This window comes from Magallana gigas, chromosome 2 (genome assembly GCF_963853765.1).
Source record: "Magallana gigas chromosome 2, xbMagGiga1.1, whole genome shotgun sequence".
NCBI classification, from domain to species: Eukaryota; Metazoa; Mollusca; class Bivalvia; order Ostreida; family Ostreidae; genus Magallana; species Magallana gigas.
The window spans coordinates 53,306,532-53,318,672 of record NC_088854.1 but is presented as its reverse complement, the minus strand read 5'-3'; the positions used below and the strand labels follow the sequence as shown (position 1 = coordinate 53,318,672).

Here is a 12,141-nt window from a genome sequence, read left to right as displayed (position 1 = left end):
CAAAAATCAGCACTTCAAATACTTCAAAACTCTTTGACTTATCACATAGCAAGTGTGCATATTGACTGAAATTAACACTTCGCAAATATAGACAATTCTAACTGAAGTTGATTTGAAATTGTACTTAACTTTTAAAAACAATGACAATAGTGTAAAATCAACTTTACTCTAACACTACACTCAATGGCTTATGAAGTACGGTACATCCGACACACCTACATACTTACTGGTATATATATAACCTTCATCTTGACTCAATTTCTGTTAAATGACAAGGTCCCACATAGATTATGTCATATATACAGTGCAGAGTGAACACAGTTTAGGACCTTTAGCTCTACTTGTGTCTGCTATCTCTGCTGTAATGCACGTTTTCAAATTTAAAAGTTTTAGTCAATTACCTAAAACTCTTGTCAATTTAAATTGGTACTTTAAAAATACTTTCATTAAAGTAGATGCTACTGAATGACAAGATTTGAAATGTTCACCAATGGACAGTAAGGATTCTGAAACTAACAAGGGTGATTTCGAGTATTTTCAAGTATGTGCAGGAACAAAGGGTAAAAATCAACAGCAAAAATTTAAATATCATGTAATTAGACAAAGTGTCATAAATTAGAGAAAGTGTCTAAATTTATGTGCATGTATAGCGTGCAAATGATTCAGTTTTTGTATATGGTTGGACTGTTTCTCCTTGCTCTGTAATCGAAAGTTTTCTAGCAAAGACTTATCAAATAATTTGGCTGTTAGGATCTACATGCCACATAATTATCTACAAAATACATATCAACCTGTCATAAGTTTTGAAACCACACCTTCAGTAAAGCAGAACACCAGGGTTAGATTACTGAACATGTGAAGATGGACATAAAACAAATACAGACAACACAATTTAAAACATGGGGAAAAGTGTTGTCCCTGGATTGAGATTAAGAGTTCCATGGAAAGGAGCAAGTCTGTTACTAACTGAGTGAAACCTTACATGTATGACCCTGGTCTATTGTCACACGTTCCACCATTTTGACAGATGTCTGGATTTTCCACACATTCGTTGACATCTTCCATACAGGTGTCTCCTTTGTAACCACGGAGACAGTTACATTGGTAACCATCATCCAGGGCGTGACATTCACCTTGGTTACGACAAGGTTTAGGGGCACAGTGGTCCACTTTCGAACAATTAACTCCTGAAACATTTAAATAATTAAAGATGTATTTATTTTTGCAATTTACATGTGAGAAATTCATATAATTGACTTCAACGTTAAATTAGGAAGTGCATATTGAAATAACAGGCTTATTGTGACAGTGTTTTGTCAAACATGAATTCACATTTCACAACTAAAGCTTCAGTTCAGGTCTCTATCTGAATTTATATCTCAAAACAATATTACCTAGTAACTGACATGTTTGCTAGCATATTGCATTGTTTTTGTAAGTGACCTTGACATGCAATTTTTTCTTCATTTTAAAATACAAACTGAAAGATTTAAGAATTTTCCTTTTATTGTGTGTAATATTTTCTTTACAAATAATATTTCTCGTTTTTTATTCCGATAATACTAAATAGGGATATAATGAATGTATATATATCAAACAAGTGTCCATTACTTATACATAATCAGGTTCTACTTTACATATTCCATACAGCCTACCTCTGTATCCTACAGGACATGAGCAGGCATAATCCTGTAGGCTGACAGTATTGTAGCAGGTGCCCCCATACTGGCAAGGATTGTGGTAACACACACTGGTGGGTTCCAAAATCTCACACAGAGTTCCAGAGTATCCTATAAAGATGCAAAAATGGAGTAATATACTGCAATCTCACATCAAGCACTTACAGCATGTACAATATAATACTTGATTTTGGTTTTAGTATCAGTCAGTAGAAACCAAATTCATAGATTTTTCAAAATTTCCTCAGACAGAATTTCCAGTAAGATGGGATATCAATGAATATTTTCAAGGAATTTTAATGATTATAAATGTCTTGCTATTAAAACTAGAATTGTCAATTTAGGGTAGAGTAATAGAGTAGGAAAGAGCAATGACTTGCTGTGCACTATCTCTCTATGAAAAATAATTGTTAAAAAAATTGCCAATATTGCAAGTACAAAGAGGGATAACTCTTATCACACTCTATTTTATGTCTGACTCAAGAAAAGAAAGATAACTCCAAGTTGTTTACCCAGTCTACAATCACAGCGTCCTTTGAATCCGTCAGCAGTATTTATAATTCTACAGGTTCCATTGTTCTCACAGAAATGGGCATCCGGTCGACATGGGTTGTCATCCTCACAAAATTCTCCAACGTAATTTTCACCACATCTGAAAAATACAATTTTAACATGCTTAATTTACAATCTTTTCGTCTATTTGAAAAAGCTATTTTAAAAATAAATAACTCTAGAAACTTATCAAAGAAATAAATTTACTTTTCAAAATTTCTAAATTAAAGAATTTAATATGTTTCAATTTAAGATTACAGTTTCCCTCCTTTAGAAAACTTTTCATAATTTAAAAGATTAAATAGAACATTTCACACCTAATATCTAATTTAAAAACTACTTGTGTGGTAGAATAAAATCCCTATTTACAAGTTTTCTAATGCAACAGAAAACCCTGTAAATCATACAATGAAAGTCCTCTTTTCCAGTAAGGGACGGTTTTTTGTACAATATCATAATTTACTTATACTGGCAAGTTTCTTTGTTTGATACTTATCCTGACTCTACCCACATCTTTTTTTTTCAATATCAAGCAAAATTATAATCTGTACTTGGAACACAAAGGGTTATTATTAACTATAGTGTCTTGACTTGGAATCCTCAGAAATTTTGGAAATTAAATTTTGCCCCCCCCCCCCCCCCCCAGAAAAATAATTGGGTTTAACTGCACCTGTCACAGTTTTTAGGATGTAATATAATATGTCACCTATAAGAGATATAACTCACACTGAAGTTACAGACTTTTATTATCATCTATCAAAAAGTTATTTCTGAAATTGTGTGCATTCATAATAGTTTGAATTTAATCTGTATCATCATTTTTACTAATAGAAGCAGATTTTTTATGTGTACAAGTGTAAGAATGCTGATGAATCTCACGCAGTTATATGCAGCGTATGCAACTAAGCAATTCAAAACCTTAATAATGCATTTCTTTCGTAGAAATCAGCATCATGAAATGGATAAAATTGTATATATACAGGAAAATGTCACAGCATCAAACAATTACCTGGTAACCCACACAACATCAGGGGTCCCCAGACCACTCGTGTCAGTGGGAGTCAAGACCCAACATTGTGAGAATATCAATGTATAACATATTGAGAATATCAATGTAAATCATTTAACATACTGTCACACAATATAGTATTGTACTTCTTTTTATTAAACTTTGTTGAACTTAGGTATCTTGAACATCAATGATATTCCAAATACAATGGACAGAAAAAAATGTGATAAAATTAAAAAAAATCCCTACCTACCTAACCTAATTTTTTCATCAGTGTTACCCTAAACATGCAATTTTTTTTTATAGGCCTTACTTGATAACTGTAAATAACAAATGCTGATTTGAACACCATTTGCTAACAATTTATTGAGAGTTCAAAAGGAACAAATCATTGCATAACAATTTGTGTTTTGCCACATCATACAGATTCTAATTACCTACTAAATACAGTGAATATAGTCATTCAAACTTCCGATGTATCCCAAGAGTCCTATATTTAGGACACATTGAATTTAAGTAGACTTGAGATTACATAACTTTAAAATTTGCGTAGCATTTTTAACAATGAAAGTTGACATGTACACTGCTTTTATTTTTCTGAAGGGATCTTCTAATTCTTCTTATTGCTTTTTGAGCCTTCATTCATTTGCCCACTTTGATAAAACGAATATTCTCCAATCAACCTATTGAAAAATGTCAGCATAGCAACTCAAAGATTTAATTTAACCTACAAATTTTTGAGACTTTAAACTATCTGAATGGCACAGTCATAGAACTACAATGAAATATCCCATGTGATCAACTTTGCATTTCTTTCATATACCTTCCAGGTATAGCATGTATAGTAAGCGACCAAATGACCTATTTATTTCCCAGCAGCAACAAGAGCCCAAAATCTCCAGTTTAAATCTCCATATCATCTGATTTTGTATTTGTCGTGTATTTGCAGGCACCCAACATGATAATATTTGCCATTATTATAAACAAACTTGCTTCTATATCTGGGTGGCTCAGGCTTATCACTTGTTTTTACGTTTTGACAGTCCTTTATGAAGTATATCAATGAGATGATAAGAAAAGCTCCAGTTAGTGTAAATAGGCCACTTCTATGTCTTATACATGCATTCACATTTGTTATTTAAGATTTATAAATGTATACAACCCTGTATGACCAATGTGCATATATATACTTTTGGATCAAGAAAGATAACTCTTGCTTAACTAACCAATATAACCAGATAATCTGAGAATGAGTGTTTATTGGAGCGCTCCGAAAATGTAAAGACAGGTGGTGCGAATGTCTGTAGGTAAACAAAGGTAAATTTCTTGAAGACAGGTGAAGGCTTTAATAGACTCGGGGTAAAATTTTAATTACACCCTGTACCGTTTCTATAAACACCCTAAATCATACATCTGCCACTTGACCAGCAAGTAATTTAATTGACCTTGAGTAGATATGGACCTCTGATCAGGATGCATGATTCAACAAACTGCTAAAGCATTCCAACACACAAGAAGGTGTTCTAGCGGGGTTCTCAATGAATGAGTGAATTCTCTTGAATGACACAAGATTCTTCGAAATTTGATTCAGCTTTCAATTTTTGGAACGTCAACAGCTTATATCAAGTGCAAATGCTTTTATGAGCACAAATATGACTGATAATAGATGTAGATAAATTTTCTTCAAAGATTTTTTCCTTCAGTTTTATATACCAGCATTTATTCTCATGATAGAAAAATTATTCATTATTAACTTTGACTTTAAAAAACTTTAAAGCTATATAACAAAAAGAGTTTAACAAAGAAACATTTAAGCCATCAATCAAAGTAGTGTTTTCTTCATTTTTTTTTGGCAAACTTCGATGTCAATCAGGTGTTAAAGACAAAGCAAAACTCTGCATAATAGATCAAGTGATCCATCAACTTAGTAACACCACCATAGGCACAGCTCTGTTGAATAGCTAAATACGTATGACAGTAAGTAGAGACCGGCCAATCAGATGGCCCCAAATGACAGGTGTTCTTTGCCAGTCCCTGAAGAAAGCACACCTAACGACTCAACCTTTAAACATGACCTAACGGATTCTGATATCATATCTCGGGCTAAACAGACTAGATTTTATTCAGCATTCTGATAACTTGAATAAACAGATCTTGATTTCACTCCTTACATAATACTTTAGGAGCAAGAAAATATGATAACTTCCCATAAACATTGAATAAGAAAAACCCAGTTTTCCAAAGTTTTCTAACATGTAGGAAAAAATAAACTGCAATTAATTCCGAGTCTGATTAAAACTTAAAGCTTTGTTGTGTCGGGACAGCCATGATAACTTCCGCAGGGTCGTGCATTAATGGCCTGTGGGTCTCCCAAGCCCTAATTTGTCTCAGTCGGCCATAAGTTTGCTGGCCCCTTCAGCTGTTTATACCCCTCTCCATCCCAATGTTTATTGTGTACATGGAGATTCTGAACACAACCGGATAAACTGTTCCCGATTCCAGGTACACATATCCATTAACTTCGGGTGTTCACCCTGAGCATTCCTTCATCACCCTCAGCTTGCCTGGCCTCTTAGTAATACATGTACCACTAAAGTCCCCTCATTGTCGATTAGTACCAGCATTATATAATAGTAAATAGGGGAATGCCAGAATTAATAAGTATGCTTTAATTCTTTTATTACATGGAGTTTAACTCAGTATTCTGGGCAATTATCTCAGGCTTCAGTTTTTAATAAATTACAGAATTCACCAAAAATGAGCCTCCTTTGATTTTTATATACTTTCATAACAAAGGCATAAAAGTAATTTTCCAATGCGGTGTTTTCCAGTAAATGACTAAATGTAAATAATTGAATGATCCTCATTAATACCATACATTCAATGATGTTTGTTTCCCTATCTGTATCACTCTTTACAACATCAGAATGGCAACACTTTGGCACCAATTCAGAGACACCCATCAATGCCAAAGCTTACGATATATAGATGCAACTTCTTGTTTCTCCATGTCTATCATATAATTGGTTTATTAGTGATCACTGACTCATTATCGACCCCGCCATACAAACACCCCAACATGTGTGATATACTCTTTTTATCCCCCTATACGATTATTCTCACTGCTATTCACACATTTGCCAACAACGTTTTCATATTACTTCACAGTTACACAAAGGGCCATAGAATCATCTGTAAATGGGGAGACAGAGAGGCCTATCCCCCCTACCATGCTGACAATAGACCCCGCTAATCAAGTCCCCAGGTATTTACCCCTACACAAGGTTGATCCAGCGTTCTAACTGTAAATACATGACAATACAGAGTTGATCCCCCATTCTAACTGTTAATACATCACAATACAGTAACAATAGTCTCTCAGTCTAATAGTCATTGGTCTGTTCAAAGAAAAATTTGTGCACATCCCTCCCTTCAATATTCTCCCTATAATAAGCTTTCCCCCTATTGCCAAATTGCCATTATACAAGCACATCTCACCATTCTGATTTCTTTATTAAAAGCACATGAATTTTTCTTCCTTTCACAAGAAAAGTACATAGAGTGCTGTAACCTGAAATTTGCTAGAGACATAAGACACTATATATACCGCTAATTAGACGGCAATACCAAAGGGAAGGGCACCAAAAAACATCTCCAGGAATTCAACAGCTTTAAATAAATTATTAACCCCGACCAAAATCCCTGTCAGTCAGGGGTTAATAACAATCTTGTTCTTTTTACCTGCCATAATTAGCATCAGTTACATCTTACAACTTCCTTAAAATGTTGGATTTTAGATTAAAAACTTTTAAATTCACTTTTAAAGAGACTTTGCAGCTCTGATAAAATTGTTAACGACTTGGTCCAAATACAAACTTTTCGGCATTTGATGCAATTACACTATCATATTAGTGTAAAGTCTATCATATATATATAGTATAAGTAGTACGAATTTTCTGGGTCAAGACTGCACACACGTCCTAACCATGTCTCTGATTTACTACGATGACCGGGTCACTCAGGTATTCTAAGGTGACCCTTCAGGCTACTGTGATAATCTGTCCGTCCAGTCCGATCAGTTAAAATAAATCACTTGGACAAAGCATTCAAGGCTTCTATTTCAAAGCAATTAGAAGACTTGCAAAAAAATGGATTAAACAAAAGCTACCTAAAACGAAAATCGCGGTTCAAAGACAGAGCTTTGAATTATACACTGAATCATTTGCCGAATATTTATTTTATCTGACTCACAACACAAGTACCACTTGCTTTCAAAATGTTTTTGCATTACTGTAAACAGAGCATCAAAACTGATTTTTTGTTTCATCTGTGCCTGAGTTTTTTATGATGTGAAAAGATGATGTGCTAATTTAGAGCTCTATCGTGGGGCCTTATCGAATCCTCCACACATGCCACTGGCTTCCATATTTCCCTACAACCCTCATCCAGTGCTGAATCTTAAATCGCAGCGAGTGTATTATACCAGGACAGTGTATAATGTGTTACATTAATACATTGGACAAGTTTTCCTCAAGGAGTGGATTCATATGATAGGCTAAATTCAGGCACTTTTCTCGCCATAAAACCTAGATTTTATCTGTGCAAATCTATTGAATTGTCCCAGGGTGGCCGTTTTCCTCCCCACAATAATTCACTTTGTTCTAATTTGTTTTGTACAACCCAGTTCTTGATCTATCATAGGATCAAATGTCATTTCTTATTTACCCATAACCAATTCATTATTTGATTTATCAAAGATTGGGAGTTTAATATCAGAGTGTATGAATAGATTCCTTCATTAAAAAACAGGCTTTCCTTGAGATTTTTTATTTGTTTGACCTCATAAAGAATTAAAAATTGTTCTTTAATAAGCAGAATAAAAGCAGGAATATAGTATTAGAGAAAAATGCCTTATCATCTGAAATTTGAACTACACAAAAACTAAATGACCAGTGTTAACTTTTGAAGTTTAAATCCAGGATTAGTTTCTGCACCTTGCCATGCACAACACAGGGGGTATATATACTTCAATAGTTTGATCTTTAAAGTTAGTAAATGCTAAATTATAAAAGTACAGCATCAAAGATTGTAACACTGGTAAACACACAAATAAACGAAAATCAAACACAAAATGTGTTCCTGTGTGTAACTAGAGAAATCAAACACATTAGCCTCTGTGTAAACACTCGTTAGGATGTTTGTCATCAGTATATTAAAAGGAAACTTTCCTCAATGCCTACATGGTCAACAATTGGAGTGTGGTCTTCATTTCCCTCCAAAACTTGGCTGACAGATGTTGACCATGCGACAAAAGGACTGAACAATACGCACTCACCGTGGCAGAATGAGAAAGGGTATTCTATTGGTTTTGGTTCATCTTCAATATGCCAAGGCATACATGTTTGTTTAATTAATCTACACTGAACATACTGACACTAGAGTGTAAGGGAACAGAACCTGCTATACCACTATACAAGCAAGTGCACACCTCTTATAAACAACCCATCATTCTATTCAGGCACCTGCCTGTTTATATTCTTATAAACTGCAACAAAACTCAATACCCATTACACCTAGAGCTATCATTAGAGTATAGATCATAAATCATCAAATTATAACAATTCATCAGATTCGTAAATTCCTCCATCTTTCTTAAACACATGCAACAGATTGTCCTCCAACAGATGTGCCCTTTATCTGGGGCTCTACCTGAGATGGGCCAGATTTTATGGTGTGCACCTGTCGCCTTCTCCCCTGACAAAGTCTCTGATTTTACAGCTGATGGCACAGCACATGTCTGGTGCGATGGCTATTTAATCAATTTCAGTTGAAAATGAATTCCTCAGCAAAGGTGATTATTAAAGGTATTATAAAAATTTAAAGAAAAACCCAAGTTTTTTTTTCTTTTTTCTTCTTAAATCTTTTACAAGATGAATCCAATTAAAAACACGAATAAATGCCTTCTCTTATCTGTTTGCTGTAAACTAAAATAAGCTTTAGTATGAAAATGTCTCTTAAGTCTTATCAATTTGAATTTTATTATTGATAACGCATTGTTTTTGACCCAGGGTAAAGCTTTGTTTAGGAATGTCTGTAAATGCCCGTACATCCTCTTGACTGTGATGAGAAAATAACTTTTAACATGTGTCAAAGCCTGAGTAAGACCCATTCAAATTGTTTATACAATAAATTAAAGCATATATATCTGTACTTATCTGTAAATTACTCAAAGAATTCAAATCTCCACAGGTTTTGAATACAGATTTAAGAACACAAAGCAACGATTCCCTGAGGTAGATCTAACGTTAATTTGTTAAAGCCGTAGACAAAGGGGCCGTTACAATGTTAAATACCAATATACACTAGCTCTCAGAGATTAGGGCAGATGACCAAAGATAGTGTGTCTAACTAAAAAGGAGTATGTTAAATTTGAGATGGGCTGGTAAATCTGATATAAAACGCCAATAATGAAAAAAAACAATTCCATATGGGATGTGTTACGTTGATTACCAAACTCACAGTGTTGTATTACTGGGATGGCAACTGGAGTCAAGAAAATGAGAAAAATTCAAGTTTGTGATAAACTGAGAGAATAGAGTAGCTTGGGAATATAAAGAAATGGTTAAAAAAATAACAACACCCAAACAATTGAATTGCAGATCTGTCATGTATTATCGATGACCAATGCATTACTAATCTGTCTTGCTACAAATAACCGATTCCGCATTTGAAGAATGGCTTATCCATAAGTTACAGTATATATACTTAATAGCCCCCCAAAAATTATCATTATATATAACAGATTCTATAAAAGATAAAGCTTCTGCATTATGATTAATGAGCAGAGAAGAAATCCCTCTTTGTGCAATTCAGCTACTAAACTTTGATCATGAATCAGAAGAGAAACATTCAAAGAGCAAATCACCATAAGGATATTCCAATTTGCTCACAATTTTAGGTTTCCAGGCAAAATGTCTTCCTTCTATCTGAGAAACCATGTTTGGGATAAAATTCACAAACAATGCCATCGGTTTACCATCAATATCTTCAGTACCCCCACCCCTATTCCACCACACACAATTTGTATGTATACATACAATTATATATATATATAACTTAATTAAAAATAAAGTTCCATCCACTTCACTGACTTATTCAAATTCAGAAGTCCTACACATTTTTGACTGCTTTTCAAAGATCTTTTTTTTATTTAATAAAATATTTGTGTAGGAACCTGCTTTGGACAATTTTCGGGGGGTAAAATCACAAATTCCCTCTGGACTTGACAAATGTTCAATATTAAACTGTACAGCACTCTTAACTAAGAGATGAAATCTGTAACAGTATAAGATTACTTAGGCAATGGTCCTTTTCTATACTTACATACAGTAACTGGTACTTCCACTTGTTTGACACAGTCCCCCATTCAAACAGGGATCTGACAAACAGGATTGGAAACCTAAAAAAAAAATTATTAATGAGATAAAAAAGCAATTTATTAATCAAAATGGTAGAATGCACCAACAAGAGCACGCTATATAGATCTATTTGCGTTCACTTATTTTGCATCCTTCCAACATCTTTTTTTCAATCTTATTGAATAACGTCAGCCTTAACTATAAAATAAAAACTTCCAAAAGTTTGTTTACAGCAAAAATAAAAACTTTTGTAAAGTTGAAATAATCTTTTAAAATATTTGGTTATTCAACCCAACGTCAGTTGAGTTCAATGCAAAACCCCTGAAGACGTTGTGCAATATGAAAGATGCATGTTGCTTCATTTGCATACCTTGTGTGTCCAAAACGAATGCCAATACACACACAAGACACGGTAAAAGGTGGCCCATAACTCCAAAAATAAAAATAATCACTGCACCATTTAATTCACATTTTCACGGCATCATAATAAGTATTCCAAAAAGTAACTAAATTAAGATCCACGCGGTTTCCTTGAGTTTATTTTCGGTTTAAAATGTAATCCATTGCTCCCGCGACCCGATATTCTCACAACAAACTTTTTCGCTCGTGTTCCCTTTGAAAGATCATCGTCCCTTGTATTCCTGCGCCAAATTAGTGGCACGCTTCGTTAAATTCCATCACTTGCAAATGTAACTGTATCAACCCTAATTATAAAAAATCAATATTTGAACACTGTTTCCCGGGCTTGGAAATTCTCAGATTTTGTTTCTGTCTCCCTGTTTGCGCTGTCTTTGTGCTGGTATTTACAGAACTATTTACTTACCGGTGCGCGGATTGTTACCGTGATTTTGGTTATCCTATTTCGCGCGAGTTGGAACACTTTACCTGTACACAGAATATCTCGGCACACGACTTGAATGAATAATTCATAGATATAAATTTATTCATGTCTGAAATCCTGCTTTTATTTAAGTTGTTGGTATACACCTCTGCTTCTTTTTTATGTAAACTGTATTTCTATACTTGTTAATTTATAACCTTCTATTATTACTGTCTACTGAATTTTTATCTCCTTTTTTTTTTTGGGAGGGGGGGGTAATATTTATGAATATGTAAATCATAAATATATGATTTTGTTTATTTAAATCGTTAGTTTGGTGATACGTCATATTGCTTAACTCGAATCCTGATTAGTCAGGACAGATAATTTGGAAAGAACGGGGGGGGGGGGGGGGGGTGGGGGGGGGGTGACGAACTACCTTTACATATTTCATCAAACGCAGCTCCGAATCAAATGTGTATTTTCTTTCTCGTACCTCATGCACCATTTTATAGATAAAGCGGGCAAATTTAATTCAATTCATTGATTTACTAATATTGAACCTCTACCATGATGTGTTTCAGTGGAAATATCAGGATTGCGCAGGGGTTAGCTTTGTTTAGTATAGATGTATATTTATAAATGGAAAGACTAAAACTATCT

General features: G+C 34.1%; 1 protein-coding gene across 2 annotated transcripts in view; it reads right to left on the bottom strand.

Annotated features, from left to right (window-relative positions):
* LOC105344250 (neurogenic locus Notch protein) overlaps positions 1–11,510 on the bottom strand; it is a 44,642-nt gene extending 33,132 nt beyond the window's left edge. The window contains exons 1-5 of one of the 2 annotated variants that reach the window (XM_011451978.4): positions 11,029–11,510; positions 10,624–10,699; positions 2,192–2,331; positions 1,656–1,790; positions 983–1,187 (exon numbers count right to left, since the gene is read on the bottom strand). In XM_011451978.4, coding sequence (XP_011450280.3) covers positions 983–1,187; positions 1,656–1,790; positions 2,192–2,331; positions 10,624–10,699; positions 11,029–11,086 — 614 coding nt within the window. In that variant the 5' untranslated portion in view covers positions 11,087–11,510. The remainder of the gene's footprint in view (positions 1–982; positions 1,188–1,655; positions 1,791–2,191; positions 2,332–10,623; positions 10,700–11,028) is intronic. The other variant, XM_011451972.4, reaches the window with a different exon arrangement.
* Between the last annotated feature and the right edge of the window lie 631 nt (positions 11,511–12,141).